This window comes from Canis lupus, chromosome Y (genome assembly GCF_048164855.1).
Source record: "Canis lupus baileyi chromosome Y, mCanLup2.hap1, whole genome shotgun sequence".
NCBI classification, from domain to species: domain Eukaryota; kingdom Metazoa; phylum Chordata; class Mammalia; order Carnivora; family Canidae; genus Canis; species Canis lupus.
Window position 1 is genome coordinate 8557843 of NC_132877.1, and position 24287 is coordinate 8582129.

Genomic DNA, 24287 nt, shown 5'->3' on the forward strand with positions numbered 1-24287 from the left:
AGATAGTTTTGAGATAGTTATCTCTAAAGATAGTTGTATACACTGTACACTCACATTCACAGCAACAGTATTCAAAGGATCATGAAAGTAGATGGATAAACAGAATGTGACATATTAATAAAATGGAACATTTATTTTTATTTTTATTTATTTATGATAGTCACACACACAGAGAGAGAGAGGCAGAGACACAGGCAGAGGGAGAAGCAGGCTCCATGCACCGGGAGCCCGACGTGGGATTCCATCCCGGGTCTCCAGAATCGCGCCCTGGGCCAAAGGCAGGCGCTAACCCGCTGCGCCACCCAGGGATCCCTGGAACATTTATTTGATGTAAATAGGAATAAATCTTGTTACATGCTATCACATATTCCATGTATGAAATTTTAGGACATTATGCTAAGCGAATTAGGCCAGTCACAAAAAGACACAGTCTGTGTGGTCCCCTACTCATACAAGTTACCAAAATTAGTCACATTCATAGAAAATAAAAAAGTAAGTAAAGCTATTGTTTACCAAGGCTGGGGTTAAGAAGAAAAGAGGAGTATTGTTAAAGAAGACAGGGTTTTTTTTTGTTATTTAAAATGAAGAAGTTCTGGACACAATGCACCATAGTGTAGATGTATTAACACTGCATTCTATTTACACTTCAAAACGGTAATGATGGCAAATTTTACATGTTTTTACCACAATAAAAAAAATGTGCCGTTAGAGTTACTGCTGATCCAAAAGCAAAAGACTTATGAAAGGTCTCAGAAAATTTAAAAGAGACATTAAGATTAAGAGGAAAAAAATACTGTTTCTTTCTCTTGGATTTGATTGATCTTTATCTTGAAGAGTTTGTGTTTGAATTCCTCATTACAAAAAAATCTGTCACCATCTTCCACGTCCTTGCCCTTGGGGTTTTTGATGAGAACTCTAGCTCTGCCACAAGCTAATGACTGAAGAGTTCTTCTTAGTTCTCTATCCTCTGAATGAGAAAAAAAAATGTTTAGAATTTTTTATATCACACACTTAATGAATATAATCAAAAGTTACTTAGTCCATATGGACATTGCTGTTACAAACATTGGGGTGCAGCTGTCCTGCCGTTTCACTGCATCTTTGGGGTAAATCCCCAGCAGTGTAATTGCTGGGTCATAGGGTAGTTCTATTTTTAACTCTTTGAGGAACCTCCACACAGTTTTCCAGAGTGTCTAAACCAGTTGACACTCACACCAACAGTGCAAGAGGGTTCCCCTTTCTCCACATCCTCTCCAACATTTCTTTCCTGTCTTGTTAATTTTCACCATTCTCACTGGTGTGGTGGTAGCCAAACTGTGGAAGGAGCCTCAGTGTCCATCGAAAGATGAATGGATAAAGAAAATGTGGTATATGTATATGTATACAATGGAATATTACCTAGCCATTAGAAATAGATACCCACCATTTGCTTCAACATGGTTAGAACCAGAGGGTATTACGCTAAGTGAATAAGTCAATCGGAGAAGAACAAACATCATATGGTCTCATTCATCTGGGGAATATAAATAATAGTGAAAGGGAATTAAAGGGAAAGGAGAGTGGAAAATATCAGTGACAGTGACAGAACATGAGCAACACCTCTCTGGGAAATGAACAAGGGTGGTGGGAAGGGAGGTGGGCGGGGGGTTAGGGTGACTGGGTGATGGGCACTGAGGGGGGCACTTGACAGGATGAGCACTGGGTGTTATATGTTGGGAAATCGAACTCCAATAAAAAATATATACAAAAATTTTTTTTTAAATAAGGTTTTAAAATTAAAAAAAAAAACAAAAAAACTTACCTAATCCAGTAGCCATCTTAATTTCTTCTAAGCTGAAATGATCTCCTTCATTAAACATCAACAGCACCAATGTTTGGAAAAGAGTCACCTGAAGTTCTTTTTTGCCCTATTAGAAGCAATATTGTATTAATTTATAGAACAATAACATGTTATTGATGACTCAGGTAGGACTTTAGTTACATAAGATGGTCTACATTTGTTGTATTAAAGTATTAAATTGAAAAATAAGTCCTGTGGAAGCAAAGTAGAGCTAAAAGTAGGTGAATATTAACTAGAAAATAATAGAATTTACTGTTTCCACAAATAAATAAAACACACTTTCCATCTCAAACCTCAGAACACACTAGATATATTTTAAAAAATAACAGGAAAATATGCGTTAATTATCTATTCGTCACTTATTCACATTAATATAACTCTGGCTAAATAATTTCCCAATTGCTTCTTTCAGTTACCATTCACTGATAGTAATTATGAAAATTACGTTGTACTCCTTCTAAACATTTAACTGAAATCAATTAAATACTTAATGTTAAACCTTTGAGCATGGGGGGAAGAAAAACCCCTTTGACACTGGTCTTGACAACTTTTTGGATATGATACCAACAGTAGCAGCAGCAACAACAACAAAAACAAAACAACAGCAAGTAAGCAAATGGGACTGTCGTAACAGCAATTTTCTGCAAAGGAAAGGAAATAAATTTATTCATTGTTCAATTCAACAAAATGAACGGCATCCTACAGAATGGAAGGACTTATTTGCAAACCATTTATCTGACAAAGGGTAATATCCAAATACATAAAATATTTATACTACTCAATTTAAGAAAAGCCAAAATAAAAGCTCATTAAAAACAGGCAAAGGGTGTCAATAATCAGTTTTTCCAAAAAAGATACGCAAATGGCTGAAAACTACATGAAAACATGTTCAAAAACAATAATCACTAGGGAAACTGTAAACAAACCAAAATGGAAGTTCATCATAAAAATAACAATAGAATCATCATTATATATATATATTTTTTTTCTTTTTTAAAGATTTTATTTATTTATTCATGAGAGACAGAGAAAGAGGTAGAAACACAGGTAGAGAGAGATGCAGGCTCCATGCAGGGAACCCAATGTGGGACCCGATCCCAGGATTCCAGGATCACACCCTTAGCTGAAGGCAGAAGCTCAACCACTGAGCCATCTCGGAGTCCCTAGAACAATATATTCTATAATCCAACAATTCCACTTCTGGGTTTCTATTTGAAAGAAAGGAAATCACTATGTAAAAGAAATCTGTGCACCCTCATGTTCTTTGCAGCACTGTTTACAACAGCCATGACATGGAAACAACTTAAGTATTATGAATAGAAAAATGTGTAAGAAAATGAGACAGATTAGATTAAATATATACACAGATTAGATAGGTTTATGTAGGTATACAGTTTTTATATACATTAATTATACATAGATACAATGTGTATTTATCAATAAGAAAATAAAATTCTACCCTTTCTGACGATGATGGACGGAAGGCATGAGGCTAAGTGAAATAAGTAACAGAAAATCAAACGCCATACGATCTCATGTTTTACATTATACTATGCTAATATATATTCCCATCGGTCTGAGAGCATAAGTGCCCAACTAATATCTCAAAACTAATTCCCATCTGCTCATGAGTGCTAACATCTGGCCTATTTAATATCCCTAACTGAGCTGCCTTAGTGAAGGTGTTTTTCTGCCAAAACAAACCTGTAAAGGCTTTAGAAAGAACTGCGTACTCAAATATACAGATAACTCAAGGAATCAAAGATTCACGTGAACAGTACACGGTCAAAGTATACTAACAAAGCACCAAAACTGATGTCAAAAAATGAATATGAATTCTGACAAATAATTCAGAACAATCCTCTTAACAAAATTTAGTGAACTACAAATAATGAAAGACAACTAAGGGGAATTTAAGAAAACAATGCATGAAAATAATTGCAACAAAGATACAGAAATGACTAAAGACAAAAATTCGACAGTGGAAGAACAGAGTGAGTGAATTCAGTTTAGAGCTTATTCAATAGCTATCTCATTATGCAGAATAAAATTCAGTGAACTTCTGGGGTTATGAGAATCCTAGAAAAAGAGGAGAAAGACAATGTGACAGAAGATATATTTAAAGTAATAAGGACTGAAAACTTCCTAAACTAGACAAAAGAAATGTATGTCCAGACTCATGAGCCCCAAGAGACTCCAAATAGGTTAAACTTTTAAGGAGTAAACTCATTACAATGAAATTATCAAATGTGTAAACCAAAAGAGTTTTGAAAGCAACAAAAGAAAATTCGCTCATCATATACAAAAGTGAGACTACAAGAATATGAGCAGAATTCTCACCAAAACTTTGCAAGCCAGGAGAGAGCAACCTATACAGTAATAAAAAAAAAAAAAAGAAAAAATAAGATCCAATGATATGGTGCATATCAAAAACTGCATTTTAGCTTTCACAGAATGTACAGGAAGAGGTGAAAAGATTTTGCCTAGTTTATATTAATAGCCAATTAATTAATAATTAACAGAAATTAGACAAAATACAGATAAGGCCAAGAATGGACAAAGAAAGGTGATTATATAATGAAAGGGCAATCCAAAAAGAACACAGAAATTTTAAATACATATGCTGTCAACATATGTATTTGACAGAAACTTTAAATACATAAATATATATGCTGTCAACATTGGGGCACTTAATATATAAAGCAATAGTAATAGAACTAAAAGGAGAAATAAATTAAAAAGTGACAAGTTAACAGTTAAGGACTTTCCATACACTATTCTCACGAACAGACCGTTCATCCAGATGCAAAATCAATTAGTAGGGAATGCTGAAAAATACTGTAGACTCAAGGACAAATAGAGCCTTTTTTGGGGACAGATAATATATGCCATTTAAATAATTTTAAAAAGCAGGAAGATAGAAATTCTATCAGGTCTATTTTCTGACCACAATAGTAAGAAATCAGAAATCAGTAACAAAAGGAAAACTTGCAAATATATGGAAGCTACACGACACAATAATGGTTCAAAGATCTTATAAATATACTTACTTGAGACAAATGATAAGGGAAATGAAACTGATGAGTTGTAGCAAAAGCAGTGGTTAAAGGGATTATTTTTACAGCAATAAATATCTACATTTATTGTATTACCTCAAATTCACCTAATTTATATCAAGTAGGAACTAGAAAAGCAAAAACAAACTAAGTCCAAATTAGTAGGAGGAGAGACCTGGTATCAGAGCAGAAATACATGAAAGAGAACAGAAAAAAAAAAAAAAACATTAACAACACTAAAAGTTGGCTCTTTGAAAAGAAGAAATTTGCAAAACTTTACACAGACTCATCAAGAGAAATGACAAAAAATTATAAAGACAAGACACTACCACAGAAACCACAGAAATTCAAAGATTCGGAAGACTACTATATACAATAATACACCAAAACATTAGATGACCTAGAAAAAATAACTGAATTTCTAAAAATACATAACTTACCATCACAGAAACATAAAAAAATAAAAAACTTGAACACAGCAATTAGTAGTAAAGAGATCGAACAGGTAAATCAAAATCCTTCTACAAAGAAAAATACAGACCCTAACTTCATAAGGGGTAAACTACTTAAAAAATAATACCAACTCTTCTCAAACTCTTATAAATAACTAAGATGAGGGCAGCCCTGGTGGCGCAGCGGTTTAGCACTGCCTGCAGCCCAGGGCGTGATCCTGGAGACCCTGGATCAAGTCCCACGTCGGGCTCTCTGCATTGAAGCCTGCTTCTCCCTCTGCCTGTGTCTCTGCCTCTCATTCTCTCTCTGTGTCTCTCTGAATAAATTAATAAAATCTTAAAAAAATAAAAATAAAAATAAATAAATAAGATGAGGAAACAGTACCAGGTTCATTTCAGTAGGCGAACATTATTACACTCATAATAAGGCAGATAAAGACACTATAAGAAAACAGCAAGATACCTTGAATACATGTGCAAAAATTCTCAAATACTGGGTAAGTGAATTTAACAGAACCTTAAAAAGATCTTCTACCATGACCCAATGGGATTCATCCCCATGATACAAAGGTGAGTCAACATATGCAAAGCTATGTGACATATTACACTAACAGAATGAAAGATACAAATCACATGATCATCTCAATAGTTGCAGAAAAAGCACTTGAAAATAATTCACGTGAATTCATGACAAAAACTCTCAAACAAGTGGTTACAAAATAACATACCTCAACATAATGAAGGCCACAAATGAGAAGCATACAGCCAACATTTAGCTGAACAGCAGAGGTTAGAATTTAATCTTAACTAAATGGTTTCAGCTGCAGGCTTACATATTTTTATTTTCTCCATTTTTCCCACCAATTTTATTTTTTTTCCTGTTTCAAACTCAGCTCCATTCCTCCAACTTCAAGCCATCTACTTATCAATTACCTCAGTCTTCCCTGTTCTTCCCCATTCTCCACTTAAAGCCTGTCCTCTAAATGTCTTCCTATGAAGTTTAGACTTTGGTCCATTAACAGGAGTAGATCCAGCTTTTGTGGCATCGGAATCTTACACAATTTGGAGACCACTCTCAATAAAAATGATTTAATTCGAAATGAAAAGTTATACAGCTAAATAACTATGTACTGAAAATGAATAAACATATTTATGGCTGGAAAGTAACATATATGGTGATTACATTATCAAGATTATAACTGATTATGACTTCATAATTTGCATTCACAGCTAAATATTACATTTCTGTTTTTGTATGGTTTTTTTTCTGTGCTTTTATTGGTTTTCCCCAGGTACATATGCATCATCTAGTTTTCAACAGGTGTTATTTCCTTTCAATGTATTAAAAAAAGGCAGAATATAGTCATAACTTTTTAATACCTATAGTTATTCATATTATCCTGAATGCAGGTAAATAGCTTCCAGGGAGTGAGATACTAATTATTAATTCCAGCAAATACTGCACTAGTTCCCTTTTATCCCAACCTTTGTTCATTCTGGGATGAAATTTTGAAAAAGTACGTGTCTGTGCATGAATACACCTGAAAATAATTAAATTATCTGTAATATAGTTCTCAAATTTGGTTATGATGTGAATTTACAAAGTAATTAAGCAGAGCTGTTTTTTTTTTTTAACATCATTACGATATGATGAAAAATGCTCCACAATAATGGAAGGTATTTCCCTAATAAAGAATCCATTGTGTATAATTTGCTGAATAACAAAACCAAAAAAAAAAAAAAACAACAACAACAAAGAAAGGTCTTAAAATTTTTACTGGGAAACAAGTAACACTTCTGAAAATATGTACTTGCAGAATTTTTAATTTAAAATAGATGTCACGAAATCCCTGGGTGGCTCAGTGGTTGAGCGCCTGCCTTCGGCCCAGGGCATGATCTTGGAGTTCTGGGATTGAGTCCCACATCAGGCTCCCTGCATGGAGCCTGCTTCTCCCTCTGCCTGTGTCTCTGCCTCGCTCTCTGTGTCTCTCATGAATAAATAAATAAAATCTTTAAAGAAAATACGTGTCACATTCAGGTGGGATGCAGGATTTTTACAGCCTGAAATTATTCAGTGTGCTAATATGTGTCCTAATACACTTTCCAAACCCGTAAGCTGCAACATATCAACCTTGAACACTAATACAATATAAAGACTTTGGAAGATAATTATGTGCCAATGGAACATTGTCAAGCATGATAAATGTATCAGTTTGGTGGGAGGTGCTGATCAAGGGAGACTTTGTGACTTCTGTTCAATTTTTCATTAAATCTTACACTGCTGGATTGAAGAGAATGCATGTATAGTTTAATTTCAAATCATTTTAATGAAAAAAGGAGTTATGAAAATATTATAATTTCTCAAATAATGAGAGTCCAACCAGCAAGAAGACTGGTCCTATCTAACTCAATCTGGTATTATCAGCATATAGAATAATTCAGGAAAATATCACAGTCTTTCTTGATTCCCTTTTCCAATTGTATTACAAATGTTAGTGTCACTAATAATTAGCGGTGTTTTCTTTCCTAAGTGAAGGACTTTGAACTGTTAAGAAGATTCACCATAGAAAGCAATTAAAATTTGACTTTTCATTTATTAATTAATATAGATGCTCATGATGAATCCAGAAGAGTGAAGTGAAAATTGCACATTAGAAATCTCTAATATTAGTGAAATTAGTAAAAATCAGTAAAACGAATTGTATTGTATGTTTGCAGCATGATAGAAGACAAAATGGTTGGAGGCAAATTCTTTATCTTTTCAGGCTTCCTGAAGTGAAAGAAGTATGATTAAGTTTGTCATTTTTAATGACATTTCTGTACTATTTTACTTGTTATCAGGTATACATTGAGTTTCCCATATGTATGTAAGAGCAAGCATAATAATGCATTCATACATATCATATAAAAATTAGTTGTAATTATTCATCCTCTTGTGTAAGTTCTTTCAATAATATTAAATATTCAGATGTAACCTGAGAATTTACATCATCTAGGTCCAACTTTACCTTGGGAAATCAAGTGTATCTTATATTACCCTGAGACCCTTAAGGGTCTAACTATTATCACTCCTGAAATGTAAACATGGTTTACATTTTCCTAGGTTCAAATCAAATGTGAGTTATTGCTTTTCAGCATGGCCTTTCCCAAACTGGCAGAGACAGAATTAAAGACAAAATCTCTCATCATCTCTTAATACTTTGATCACTGAGCCACCATACTCAATTTATACACTTAAGGAATAGATTCAGTCTTCTTTGAAGGTAGAGAGAAACATGTTGGAGATATTTATCTATGGATTGTCAATGCCTGGGGCTTCTATGAAAAGAAAAAAGTGTCACACAGTGAAGTGCTCTGGAGGATATATAAACTTCTTGTGGCTGCTATAAGACTTACCACAAACAGTGGCGCAAAGTGAAACAAGTATATATTCTATCACAGTTCTGAAGGTCCGGAATTCACATGAGTATCACTGGGTAAGAATCAATGTGTGGCAGGGTTATACTCTCTTCAGGGAGTTTACAGTATCCTCCAGCCATTTTCACAATACCATTCCTCTCTCTCTGTCTCTTTCTCTCCGTTTGTGTGTGTGTGTGTGTGCGCGCGCGCGTGCACATGCATGTGTGTGTGTCTTGGGAAGGGGGTGAGGGAGAATGGTGTGTGAGTTTGTATGTAACCTTTGGTATGGCATTTAGGGCCCATTCAGATAATCCAGGAGGACTTTCTGGATTACGGATTAAGACTTTACCTCAAGGTCTTTCATCACATCTGCAAAGACCTTTTTCTTCTTTTCATATAAAGAAATGTTACAGTTCCAGAGAATAATAAGATATTATCTTGGGGACCCAATCTTCAACCTACCACCGGGGCAAGAGTTAAAAGTACTGATAAGAAAAGAGAGCCAGCTAATTGCTGTGTCATTATCTCAGAAGTTCAGGCAATGAATGGCATTAAACACACAAGGCAATTAATTGCCTATTTTGTCCCAAATCAATTCCTAAGTCCCAGGCATCAAGAACTGATCTCTGAGAGCTCAGTCAACATTTTTCTTCTTTCCTTCATTTTTTTCATTGCATCAAAAAGTTAATGTGCTACACAATCCAAGGAGCTTTGGTGCTGGTCTTATTTTTTTCCTTTAATCCTAATAGTTTCAATAAAACACTCCACACCCAACTATGTCAGAATAAATTTCACACTGTGCTGATTAAGTGCAAGCTTCCATCAGGCTTGTGAGGTCAGAGTGGTAAATGGCCAGGGCTCTAATAATTACTGATAGTGATTTTGAACGATCAGAGAGCAAAGAGTGTGGTTTAATATCACAGAAATCCAAGAGTGGACAAAAAGGAAATTAAAATTAATGTTTTAAAAGTAATGTTTAAATAAGTAATGTTTTAAAAACTGATTTGGCATCACTTGCCATCAGGGAAATACAAATCAAAACCACAATGAGATTTGACCTCACACCAGTGAGGATGGGGAAAATTAACAAGGCAAGAAACAGCCAATGTTGGAGAGGATGTGGAGAAAGGGGAGCCCTCCTGCACTGTTGGTGGGAGTGTGAAATGGTGCAGCCACTCTGGAAAACTGTGTGGAGGTTCCTCAAAGAGTTAAAAATTGACCTGCCCTATGACCCAGCAATCTTTACCCCAAAGATACAGATGCAATGAAACGCCAGGACACCTGCACCCCGATGTTTCTAGCAGCAATGTCCACAATAGCCAAACTGTGGAAGGAGCCTCGGTGTCCATCAAAAGATGAATGGATAAAGAAGATGTGGTTTATGTATACCATAGAATATTACTCAGCCATTAGAAAGGACAAATACCCACCATTTGCTTCAACGTGGATGGAACTGGAGGGTACTATGCTGAGTGAAGTAAGTCAATCGGAGAAGGACAAACATTATATGTTCTCATTCATTTGGGGAATATAAATAATAATGAAAGGGAATATAAGGGAAGGGAGAAGAAGTGCATGGGAAATATCAGGAAGGGAGACAGAACATAGAGACTCCTAACTCTGGGAAACGAACTAGGGGTGGTGGAAAGGGAGGAGGGCGGGGGGTGGGGGTGAATGGGTGACGGGCACTGAAGGGGGCACTTGACGGGATGATCACTGGGTGTTATTCTGCATGTTGGCAAATTGAACACCAATAAAAAATAAATTTATTATAAAAAAATAACTGATTTCTACAAAAATGATACATGCATCAGCAATGCAAATGATACATACATTCAAAGTTCAAACACTTCATCATTAAATAAATGAACTTCCTTCATAAGAAAAATATGTATTAAAATATTCTTTATGAAGATAAAACTATTATTTAAAAGTAAAATGCTATCCTTAAAAATCACTTGCTTACCTTTTTAAATTCAGCTTTAAGAACACAGTGTCCAAGAGTTGACTGCCACTGAAGTTTCCGGCCACTGTGTTTGCTTAAGTAGAAATTTTTGAAATTTTCCTGAAGTCTTTCCATCTGGAGGAAAGAAGTAAAGCATCAGTATTGAAACTTATGCTAGCTATCGTACCAGTGGCAGCCCTAGAGTATTATATTTAAAATTGTATATCACCACCTCACACAGGACTATGTAAGAGACTTTTAGGGAAAGGACTGAGTGAGAAAAATGAGAGCTCTGAAAGTAGAAAACAAACCATTGTTATTTTCTTCTAGTTTATATGTATGTGTTCAATAGCTTACATATGCTCTTACGGAAAATGACAAACATGGTAATATAATTATGAAAAATAAATCCATGTAGAAAGAAAGTAAAGATAATAGCAACTGAGTTGCCAACATTAATAAAAGGGGACCATTAAAAAGATGATGGGTAATTGATTTAGCAGAGAAGAGAAAGCTAAAACCAAAGCTGCATGCTGAAAATTGGTGGTACATGGACACGAATTTCCATGATTACTAAATGGAATGAGTAGAACAATGATGTGCTGAATCCTTTTTCCATCATATATTTACATGATACATGAATAAATAGTTATATTAAAACACTGTAAAGAAAATAGAAGCCAATACCAGTAAAAAGCACAGCCTGAAAGCAGAAGGAAGCCAGGATGATAGATTTAGAATCTCATCTGACTACATAATAACAACAAACTAAACTATTAAATTTCTTGAATACTGAACTGTTTAATCTGGTTGCCAGATTAAATCTCCATCCTAAAACCTGAAAAAATACCTTTCAAAATGGGCAACATTAAAGTGATACTTATATTAACATAAAAAATGGCACAGAAACTTAAAAGGTTACATTAAAACTTATCTGCTACGGGATATATTTATAGTCATAAACAACGAATTTCTTACCTCTGGGGGTAAATGGATCTCCTTAGGGATATAGGTTGGCCAAAAACTTGTCGTCAGAATATTCACAGTCAATTCAATGTTTCCTGGTATATTTTGGTTCTGCATATACTGTAAGAATAAAAGAATGCAATCAAATAAGAATTTAAAAACCCCTACATGGTTATAACTCTGTAATAGAAATTCATTACTAAAAACAACTTGATAAATTAATGATAAATTACTCACTAAAGATATACCCTGCATTCAAAATGAAATTAATTAAATACCTGTTTTAACTGAATCATGGTATCTTTGGAAAGCTCCATGTCTTTAAACATTCCTTGAAGTTTATTAGTGAAAGCAGTTCCACATTCTGTAAAATATTTTAAAACAATTATAGGTGACATTGAGGAATACTATAGATCGGGAACTCTGAGAGCCCAGCTCCCTGAAATATACACTGAGAAACCTTACAGAAGTATCAGAATTATACCTTACCAAAATTCTGAGAGATATTCGAAGGTTCTCATAAACCAACTGATTAACCAGTATAAAGGCAACATAAATTTAAGTATGCAGTATTTTACCTTACTATATTCTATCCAATTTCCTGTCAAAAAGAAATCTTGTGCATCACTGTTTATGGTTCCAATTGAATATCTGGTTCCCAAGAAACTGTATTTGTCTGGACTCAATTCAAGTCTCCCAGAGTAACTAACCCAGGACTCTATCAGAAAGTTCCCCAGAACATTCAAAGATAAATAAATAAGCTCTTCCAGCCTAAACAGAAGTAATGGTTTGGGGCAAAAAAAAAAAAAAAAAAGACATGCCAAAAGACTGGGAACAGTAGTCATTTTCAGGAATAAAAAATTTGAGATAGGGGATCCCTGGGTGGCGCAGCAGTTTAGCGCCTGCCTTTGGCCCAGGGCGCGATCCTGGAGACCCGGGATCGAGTCCCACATCGGGCTCCCGGTGCATGGAGCCTGCTTCTCCCTCTGCCTGTGTCTCTGCCTCTCTCTCTCTCTCTCTCTCTCTCTCTCTCTCTCTCTCTGTGACTATCATAAATAAATAAAAATTAAAAAAAAATTGAGATAGAGGCAAGATGGCAGAGGAGTAGGGGTCCTCAACTCACCTGGCCCAACCAACTTACCTAGATAACTTTCCAATCATCCTGAACACCTATGAACTCGACGTGAAATTTAAAGAGAGAATAGCCTGAATGCTACAAAGAGAAGGGTTTTCCCTTCTAGCAAGGTAGAAGGTGGAAAATAATAAAAGAAAAAATGATCAAGTTGGGGGGGGGGTGGTATGTGTGAAGAGTCAGGCTAAAGCCAGGCAACAAAAGCCTCCAAGACAGGAAAGCCCAGCCTTGGAGAAGGAGGAAGTTTAAAATTCCACCCCTGATTCTTCCCAGAAGGAAAAGTGCTTAGCACGGAAATTGGGCAGAATGGCAAGAGGACCAGTGAAGCCTCCAGTTTTCTGAGTCACAATGAGAGAAGGGGCTCCGTGATGGTTCATTCTGGGAAAGTGCACCATAAACTGTGGACAAATCTCGGTAATGGGCTGGAGTGTTTGGCCAGCGGGGCATTTGGGAGAAGCCAGTGGATTAGGAGGGCAGCTCCAGACGGAGGTGTCTGTGCCCTGCTGCGTTTTCGGGAGCCCTGCCACTGGGACCACGATCCCAGCAGCACAGGGCCCCGGATCCCAAAGCACCACGATCCTGCACTCCCCTGGGACAGGCGAAAGCAGGGAGGGCACAGGACAGTGAGGACTTTCCTGAAACCTGGCCCCTGCAGGCTGTGAGATCACTGCACCCACACCATCCCAGGAAGAATCCCAGGAAGACTGGGAGACTGCGGCAGTTAGTGCAGGGAGCTGACTCCAGAGCTGGAATTCTGGCCACCTCCCTTGTTGTTTTCCTCGTGCCTGGGGGGAAAGCACTGCCAGGGAACAGAGGTCTCACAGGGTAAACAGCTCCCACTGAGCCCTGCACCTGGCAGGGGGTGGGGCAGCTCCTCCAGGTGCACACACCTGAGAATCAGCACAGCAGGCATCTCCCCCAGATGACCAGCTGGAAGAAGAGATGGGAAGAGCAAGTTCTTGACCAAGAACTTGATTTCAATTTCTGGTCTCTGAACTCGAAATAATAATCTATGGTGAACGTAGGTCGTGGTTGACATTCTTGACTCAATCCACTCATACAGCCACTCTGCACTGGAAAAATGACTACAAAGAATAATTCACCACGGGAGAATCTGCCACAGAGTTACAGAGTTTGGATTACAATTCGAAGTCAGAAAGCCAATTCACATGCACAATTATAAACTACTTGTAGTTCTTGAAAAAAGCATAAAGGATTCAAGAGACTCCATGACTGCAGAACTTGGATCTAATCAGCAAAATTAAAAATCAATGAAATGAGATGCAATCCAAACTGGAGGTCCAAACGACGAGGGTTAATGAGGTGGAAAAAAGAGTGAGAGACATAGAACACAAGCTGGTGGCAAGGAAGGAAGCTGAGGAAAAAAGAGAAAAACAAGTGAAAGACCATGAGGAAAGTGTAAGGAAAATAAATGACAGCCTCATTAGGAAAAATATACATATAATTGGGGTTCTAGAGAGCACCAACAGGGACAGAGGGCCAGAAAGCATATTTGAATAAATCATAGCTGAGAACTTCCCTAATTTGGGAGAGAAACAGGCATTCAGATCCAGGAGAGAGGGAGGTTCCCCCCAAAATCAATAAAAAACTTTCAACACCCTGACATTTAATAGTGAAACTTGCAAATTCCAAAGATAGAGAGAAAATCCTTAAATCAGCAATAGACAAGAGAATTCTAAGTTATATGGCAATAAATATTAGATTCACAGCATACCACTCCAAAGAGACTTGGAAGGAAAGGAAAGGGCTGGCAAGATATACACAGGGTACTAAATGAGAAGACCATGCAACCAAGAATATGTTATCCAGCAAGGCTCTCATTCAGAATAGAAGGAGAGAGAAAGAATTCTAAGATAGGCAAAAACTGAAAGATTATGTGACCACTGAACCAGCTCTGCAAGAAATATTAAGGGGAACCCTGTAAAAGAAAGAGAAAGCCCAAAGAAATAATCCACAAAAACAGGAATGGAATAGGTATTATGATGAAACTAAATTCTTATCTTTCAGTAGTTGCTCTTAAGGTGAATGGGCTAAATGATCCCATCAAAGGATGCAGGGTTTCAGAATGGAAAAAAGCAAGAAGACCCATCTATTTGCAGTCTACAAGAGACTCATTTGAGACCTAAGGACACCTCCAGCCTGAAAATGAAAGGTTGGAGAACCATGCAACATTCAAATGATCCTCAGAAGAAAGCCGGGGTAGCAATCCTTATATCAAATAAATTAAAGTTTATCCCAAAGCCTGTAGTAAGAGATGAAGAGGGACACCGTTTCATATTTAAAGAGTCTATCCAAAGGAAGACCTAACAGTCATGAAGAGTTATGCCCCTACTGTGGGAGCTAACAAGTACATTAATCAAGTATTAACCAAAAACTACATACTTAGATAATAATACACTAAATAGTAAGAGATATCAACATGGCACTTTCTGCAAATGACAGATATTCTAAGAACATCATCATCAAAGAAACAAGGGCTTTAAGGGCTTTAAAAGATATGCTGGACCAGATAGATTTCACAGATATATACAGAACTTACCATCCAAATGCAAATGAATATACATTCTTCTCAAGTGCACATGAAACTTTCTCCAGAACAGACCACACACTGGGTCACAAATCAGGTCTCAACCAATACCAAAAGACTGGGGTTGTCCCCTACATATTTGCAGAGCACAATGCTCTGAAACTAGAACTCAGTCACAAGAAGAACTCCGGAAGAAACTCAAGTATGTGGAGGTTAACGAGCATCCTACGAAAAGATGAAAGGGTCAACCAGGAAATTAGAGAAGAATTACAAAGATTCATGGAAACTAATGAAAATGAAGATACAATTGTTCAAAATCTTTGGGATACAGCAAAAGTAATCCAGCAAAAGTAATCCTAAGAGGGAAATATGTTGCAATATAAGCATCCTTCAAAAAATTGGAAAAACCCAAATACACAAGCTACCTTCCCACCTACAGGAACTGGAGAAAGAATAGCAAATAAAACCTACACCAAGCAGAAGAAGAGAGATAATAAAGATTTGAGCAGGACTCAATGAAACAGAGGCCAGAAAAACTGTAGAACAGATAGGCGAAACCAGGAGTTGGTTCTTTGAAAGAATTAATAGGACAGATAAACCATTAGCCACCCTTATTAAAAATAAAACAAAAGACAATTAATAAAATCATGAATGAGAAAGGAGAGATCACTACCAACACCAGGGAAACACAAATGATTTAAAAAACACAGTATGAGCAGCTATACACCAATAAATTAGGCAATCTAGAAGAAATGGATGCATTTCTGGAAAACCTAAATGACCAAAACTGGAACAAGAGGAAATAGAAAACTTGAACACGCCAATAACCAGCGAGGAAATTGAAGGAGTATCAAAAACCTCCCAAGACACAAAAGTCCAGGCAGGGCCAGATGGATTCCCAGGGGAATTCTATCAAACGTTTAAAGAAGAAATGATACCTATGCTACTAGAGCCGTTCAGAATGATAGAAAGGGACGGAATAGTTCCAAGCTCGTTTTATGAGGCCAGGATCACCTTAACTCCAAAACCAAAGACACCACAAAAAAAAGAGAACTATAGACCAATATCCCAGATGAACATGATGCAAAAACTCTCAACAAGATACTAGCCAATAGGACTCAACAGAACATTAAGAAGATTATTCACCATGCCCAAGTGGGATTAATCCCTGGGATACAAGGCCGGTTCAACACCCATAAAACAATAAAAAAAATCAATCTATAGATCATATCAACAAGAGAAAAAACAAGAATAATATGATCCTCTCAACAGATGCAGAGAAAGCATTTGACAAAATACAGTACCCATTTCGGGAACAAAACGCTTCAGAGTATAGGGATAGAAGTAACATTCTCCAGCATCTTAAAAGTCATCTATGAAAAGCGCACAGCAAATATCATTCTCAATGGGGAAACACTGAGAGCCTTTCCCCTAATATCAGGAACAAGACAGGGATGTCCACTCTCACCACTGCTATCCAACACAATATTAGAAATCCTGGCCTCAGCAATCAGGCAACAAAAAAGACATTAAAGGCATTCGAATTGGCAAAGAAGAAGTCAAACTCTCCCTCCTCCCAGATGACATGATACTACTGTACGTAGAAAACCCAAAAGACTCCACCCCAAGATTGCTAGAACTCATACGGCAATTTGGCAGTATGGCAGGATACAAAATCAATCCCCAGAAGTCAGTGGCATTTCTATACACTAACAATGAGACTGAAAGAAGAGAAATTAAGGAATCAATCCAATTGACAATTGCACCCAAAACCGTAAGATACCTAGGAATGAACCTAACCAAAGTGGTAAAGGATCGATACCCTAAAAGCTATAGAGCACTTCTGAAAGAAATTGAGGAAGACACAAAGAGATGGAAACACATTCCATGCTCATGGATTGGCAGAATTAATCTTGTGAAAATGTCAATGTATTACCCAGGGCAATTTACACGTTTAATGCAATCCCTATCAAAATACCATGGACTCTATTCAGAGAGTTAGAACAAATTATTTGAAGATTTGTGTGGAATCAGAAAAGACCCCAAATACCCAGGGGAATTTTAAAAAAGAAAACCATAGGTGGGGCCATCACAATGCCAGATTTCAGGTTGTACTACAAAGCTGTGGTCATCAAGACAGTGTGGTACTGGCACAACAAAAACAGACACATAGGTCAATGGAACAGAATAGAGAATCCAGAAGTGGATCCTCAACTTTATGGTCAACTGATATTCGATAAAGGAGGATAGATTATCCACTGGAAGAAAGACAGTGTCTTCAATAAATGGTGCTGGGAATACTGGACATCCACATGCAGAAGAATGAAACTAGACCACTCTCTTTCACCACACACAAAGATCAACTCAAAATGGATGAAAGATCCAAATGTGAGACAAGATTCCATCAAAATCGTAGAGGAGAACACAGGCAACACCCTTTTTGAATTCGGCCACAGTAACTTCTTACAAGATACACCTATGAAGGCAAAAGAAACAAAAGCAGAAATGAACTATTGGGACTTCATCAAGATAAGAAGCTTTGGCACAGCAAAGGATACAGCAACAAAACGAAAAGACAGCTGACAGAATGGGAGAAGATATTTGCAAATGACATATCAGATAAAGGGCTAGTTTCCAAGATCTATAAAGAACTTACTAAACTCAACACCACAGAAATAAACAACCCAATCATGAAATGGGCAAAAGCCATGAACAGAAACCCCACAGAGAAAGACACAGACATGGCCAACACACACATGAGAAAACGCTCTGCATCACTTGCCATCAGGGAAATACAAATCAAAACCACAATGAGATACCACCTCACACCAGTGAGAATGGGGCAAATTAACAAGGCAGGAAACCACAAATGTCGGAGAGGATGTGGAGAAAAGGGAACCCTCTTACACTGTTGGTGGGAATGTGCAACGGTTCAGCCACTCTGGAAAACTGTGTGGAGGTTCCTCAAAGAGTTAAAAACAGACCTGCCCTTAAACCCAGCAATTGCACTGTTGGGGATTTACCCCAAAGATACAGATGCAATGCCATGCCGGGACACCTGCACCCCGATGTTTCTAGCAGCAATGTCCACAACAGCCAAACTGTGGAAGGAGCCTCGTTGTCCATTGAAAGATGAATGGATAAAGAAGATGTGGTTTATGTATACAATGGAATATTACTCAGCCATTAGAAATGACAAATACACAGCATTTGCTTCAACGTGGATGGAACTGGAGGGTATTATGCTGAGTGCAATGAGTCAATCAGAGAAGGACAAACATTATATGTTCTCATTCATTTGGGGAATATAAATAATAGTGAAAGGGAATGGAAGGGAATGGGAGAAGAATTGGGTAGGAAATATCACAAAGGGAGACAGAACATAGGACTCCTAACTCTGGGAAATGAACTAGGGGTGGTGGAAGGGGAGGAGGGCGGGGGTGGGGGTGACTTGGTGGGGGGCACTGACAAGGGCACTTGATGGGATGAGCAATGGGTGTTATTCTGTATGTTGGCAAATTGAACACCAATAAAAAATAAATTTATTATTTAAAAAAAAAAGAAAATGCTCCACATCACCTGCCATCAGGGAAATACATACAAAACCACAAGGAGGTACCACCTCACACCAGTGAGAATGGGAAAAAGTAACAACACAGGAAACCACAAATGTAGTGGAGGATGTGGAGAAAGGGGAACCCTCCTGCACTGTTGGTGGGAATGTGAACTGATGCCACCACTCTGGAAAACTGTGTGGAGGTTCCTCAAAGAGTTAAAAATAGATCTGCCCTACGACCCAGCAAGTGCACTGCTGAGGTTTTACCCCAAAGATACAGATCCAGTGAAACACCAGGACACCTGTACCCTGATGTTTATAGCAGCAATGGCCACAATAGCCAAATGTGGAAGGAGTCCTGGTGTCCGTCAAAAGATGAATGGATAAAGAAGATGTGGTTTACGTATACAATGGAATATTACTCAGTCGTCAGAAACAACAAATACCCACCATTTGCTTCGACGTGGATGGAACTGGAGGATATTATGCTGAGTGAAAATAAGTCAATCGGAGAAGGACAAACATTATATGGTCTCATTCATTTGGGGAATATAAAAAATAGTGAAAGAGAATAAAGGGGAAAGGAGAAAAAATGAGTGGGAAATATCAGAAAGGGAGACAGAACCTGGGAGGCTCCTAACTCTGGGAAAGGAACAAGGGGTGGTGGAAAGGGAGGTGGGCGGGGTGTGGGGTTCCTGTGTGACGTGCGGTGAGAGGGGCACTTGATGGGATGAGCACTGGGTATTATGCTATATGTTGGCAAATTGAACTCCGATAAAAAAAAACAAGAATACATAACTCAGAAACGGGCCCTCAACTCTCGGGTCAACTAATATTTGACAAAGCAGAAAGGAATTTCCCCTGGAAAAAGGACAGTCCCTTCAATAAATGGTGCTTGGAAAATAGGACAGCCATGTGCAGAAGAATGAAACTAGACCATTCTCTTATACCATACACAAAGATTAACTCAAGGTGGATGAAAGATCTAAAAGGAGACCGCAATCCATCAAAATCCTATAGGAGAACACAGGAAACACCCTTTCTGAACTTGCCCACAGCAAGTTCTTGCAAGATACCTCTATGAAGGCAAGGGAAACAGAAGCTAAATGAACTATTGGAACTTCATCAGGATAAAAAGCTTTTGCTCAGGAAAAGAACAATAAACTAAACTAAAAGACAACCTACAGAATGGGAGAAGATATTTGCAAATGACCTATCAGATAAAGGGCTGGTATCCAAGCCCTTATTAAACTCAGCAGCAAAGAAACAAATAATTCAATCATGAAATGGGCGAAAGACATGAACGAAATTTCACCAAGGCAGACATAGACATGGCCAACAAGCACATGAGGAAATGCTCTGCATCGCTTGCCATCAGGGAAATACAAATCAAAACCACAACGCAGTACCACCTCACACCAGTGGGAATGGGGAAAATTAACAAGGCAGGAAACCACAAATGTTGGAGAAGATGTGGAGAAAGGAGAGCCCTCCTGCACTGTTGGTGGGAATGTGAGGTGATACAGCCACTCTGGAAAACTGTGTGGAGGTTCCTCGATGAGTGAAAAACAGAACTACCTCAGCAGCCATGGTGGCTCAGTGGTTTAGCACTGCCTTCACTTCAGGGTGTGATCCTGGAGTCCTGGGAACAAGTCCCAGGTCGGGCTTCCTGCATGGAGGCAGCTTCTCCGTCTACTTGTGTCTCTGCTTCTCTGTTTCTTTCATGAATAAATAAAAAAAAAAAAAAAAAAAAAAAAAAAAACGAATAGAACTACCCTCTGACCCAGCAATTGCACTACTGGGTATCCCAAAGATACAGATGCAGTGAAACAGCCGGACACCTGCACCCCAATGTTTGTAGCAGCAATGTCCACAATAGCCAAACTGTGGAAAGAGCCTCAGTGTCCGTCGAGGACAAGAATGGATAAAGAAGATGTGCTCTATGTATATAATGGAATATTCCTCAGCCATTAGAAACAACAAATAACCACCATTTGCTTCAACGTGGATAGAAATGGAGGGTGTTATGCTGAGTGCTTAATAATCTGAGAAGGACAAACATTGTATGGTCTCATTCTTACTGGGAACATAAAAAAACTGAAAGAGATTAAAGGGGAAAGGAGAGAAAATAAGTGGGAAGTATCAGTGAGGGTGACAGAACATGAGAGACTCCTAACTCTGGGAAAGAACAAGGGGTGGTGGAAGAGGAGGTGGGCAGGGGGATGGTGACTGGGTGACGGGCACTGATGGGGGCACTTGATGGGATGAGCACTGGTTATTTTATTAGATGTTGGCAAATCGAACTCCAATAAAAATATACAAAAATAATAATAAATAAAACAAGCCATCCCTGCAAGAAATATTAAAGTTGCCTCTTGGAGGGCAAAGCAGAAACAAAATGTTACATAAAACAAGGAAACACCAGAAAAAAGATCTCCAGAACGGAGAAAACAAGCTATACAATGAGAATATACATTTTATATCAATAATGCATTTGAATGTAAGTAAACTAAATGCTTCTATCAAAATACACAGAGTGTTAAAATGATTTAAAAAAAAAAACAAGATCCAACTGTAAACTGTCAATAAGAGACTTGTTTTAGAGCTAAAGACAGCTGCAGATTAAATGTTGGGGGCGGGGGTAAAAATATTTTTCATGCAAATGAAAGTCCAAAGAAAGCTGCAGTAGCCTTACTTCCCCTAGACAAACTAGACTTTATTTGTATGTTTTAAAGATTGATTGATTGATTTTTACCAACAGTGTGTGAGCAAGCAGAAGCAGGGGAAGTGGAAAGCAGAAGGAGAAGCTCTCCACAGAGCAGGGAGCACATGTGCGACTTCTAGGACCTGGAAATCACCACCTTAGCCAAAGGCAGATGTTTAATTCCCTGAGCCACTAACGGTTCCCCCAAACTAGACTTTAAACCAAAGACTGTATTAACAGATGAGGAAGGGCACTATACCAAAATAAAGAGGTCTATCCAACAAAAAGATCTAAAGATTGTAATCATTTATGTCTTCAATGTGGCATGTTAATACATAAAAACATGTTAATATATAATACAATAAATGATTACCATAAAGGTACTCATTAATAATAATACAATAGTAGTAAGGGACTTAAATACCCGACTTACAGCAATGTGGAAACAGCATCAGTTCACCTTGACTAATGGATAAAGATGATGTGAGATATATACATTAAATGGACTGTTAGTCATCAAAAATAATGAAATCTTACCTGTTGCAATGATAGAGAATATAGGGCTAGTCAAAACATGTCAGAGAAAAACAAATGACACATAACTTCACCAAATGTGGGATTGAAGAAACGAAACAGGAGGGCCTGGAATGCTGTGAATCCTCTTCTAAGTAGGAAGATTGCAGCAATACAGGCCTAGCTTAAGAAGTAAGCAAAACAGGGATGTCTAGGTGGCTCACCTAGATGCACCCAGCAATTGCACTACTGGGGATTTACCCCAAAGATAGAGATGCAGTGAAAAACCAAGAAACCTGCACCCCAATGTTTATAGCAGCAATGCACTGAGCATCTGCCTTCGGCTCAGGGCATGATCCTGGAGTCCCAGGATCGAGTCCTGCATCGTGCTCCCTGCACGGATCCTGCTTCTCCCTCTGCCTATGACTTGATTCTCTCTCTCTCTCTCTGTGTGTGTGTGTGTGTCTCGTGAATACAGAAGTAAATAAAAAATAAATATATCCAAAAAAGAAGCAAGCAAAACATAAACCTTCAACCCAACAGGAAGAGAAATAGAAGAAAAAAGATAGTAAGAGGGAGGAAATAAGATCAGAGATGAAATAAATTGAATATTGATTAACAAGGTAACAGAAAAGATCAATGAGTTGGTTCTTTAAAAAATACCAACTGAGGGAAGAAGTAAAATAGCAGAGCAATAGGGGGACCCTAAGATTGCCTTATCCTTTGAACTCAGCTAGATAAGTAGCAAATCATTCCAAACGCAATCTGAATGCTGAGAAAACAAACTGCACAACTGGCGGGGGTGGGGGGGAAGGCCATACTATGAAAAATTAGGACATACAGAGATGAGATTCCAAAGAGAAAAGAATCACAGGAGCTACAGCAGAGAGCCTTGCTCTCAGAGAGAGGATAGAGAAAGAAACAGAAAAAAACAGGGGATACAGATTGCCCCAGAGAAACACTTCCACAAAACCAGGGGAAAATTAGAGCAGATGATTATCGACAGATTTTACAGGCAGGGGAGCAAAAAAGCTGAAGGTTTAGAAGACCACAGCATGTTCCATCGCATATTTCACATCTTCTTAATCCATCTGTTCATGGGCAGCTTAGCTCTTTCCACTGTTTGGCTATTGTGGACACTGGGGTACATATGCCTTCACAAATCACTATTTCTTGTATCCTTTGGAATAAATACCTAATAGTGCAATTGCTGAATACTTCTATTTGTAACGTTTTGAGAAACCTCTATAATGTCTTCCACAATGGTGCACCACTTTGCATTCCCACCAACAGATTCTCCTTTCTCTGCATCCTCACCAACATCCATTGTTTGTTGACTTGTTTATTTTAACCATTCTGACTGGTGTGAGGTGGGATCTCATTGCGGTTTTAATTCGTATTTCCTTGATGGCATGTGATGTGGAGCATTTTCTCATTTGTCTGTTAGCTATCTGGATGTCTTCTCTGGAGACATGTCTCCATGTCTGTTCACATCTTCTGCCCATTTCCTAACTGGATTTTGTATTTTGGGGGTATTGATTTTGAGGAGTTATTTATAAACTCTGGATACTAGCCCTTATTCTGTTATTTCTGGATATCTTCTCCATTCTGTAAGTTGCCTTTTAGTTTTGCTGATCATTTCTTTTCCTGTCCAAAAGCTTTTTATCCTGATAAAGTGCCAATAGTACATTTTTGCTTTTGTTTCTCTTGCCTCTGGAGACCGTTCTAGCAGGAAGTTGCTGTGGGGGAGGTCAAAGCGGTTGCTGATCGTGTTTTCTTCTACGATGCTGATGGATGCCGGTCTCACATTTAGGTCTTTCCACCCTTTTTGAATTTCTATTTGTGTATTATATAAAAAGGGGTCCAGCTTCCTTCTTATACGTGTGACTGTCCAATTTCCCCAACATCATTTGTTGAACAGAAGTCTTTTTCCCCATTGGATTTTCTCTTCTGCTTTTTTGAAGATTACTTAAGCACAGATCTGAGGTCCATTTCTAAGTACTCTATTTTATGATCTATGTGTCTGTTTTTATGCCAGTAGCATACTGTCTTGATGATCACAACTTTAACACACAGTTTGAAGTCTGGGATTGTGATGTCTCCTGCTTTGTTTTTCCTTTTTCAATGTTCCTTTGGCAATTCACAGGGTACTTTCTGGTTCCATACAAATTTTAGG

The 24287-nt window shown here is 37.9% G+C and overlaps 1 protein-coding gene across 5 annotated transcripts in view; it reads right to left on the bottom strand.

The window, feature by feature from the left end:
• Window positions 1-604: 604 nt before the first annotated feature.
• The window catches only part of LOC140629012 (cullin-4B-like), a 73219-nt gene continuing 49536 nt past the window's right edge, over window positions 605-24287 (bottom strand). For all 5 annotated transcript variants that reach the window (XM_072818391.1, XM_072818392.1, XM_072818390.1 and 2 more), the window contains 5 exons: window positions 11937-12022; window positions 11671-11778; window positions 10714-10827; window positions 1802-1907; window positions 605-967 (listed from right to left, as the gene is read on the bottom strand). In XM_072818391.1, coding sequence (XP_072674492.1) covers window positions 777-967; window positions 1802-1907; window positions 10714-10827; window positions 11671-11778; window positions 11937-12022 — 605 coding nt within the window. In that variant the 3' untranslated portion in view covers window positions 605-776. The remainder of the gene's footprint in view (window positions 968-1801; window positions 1908-10713; window positions 10828-11670; window positions 11779-11936; window positions 12023-24287) is intronic.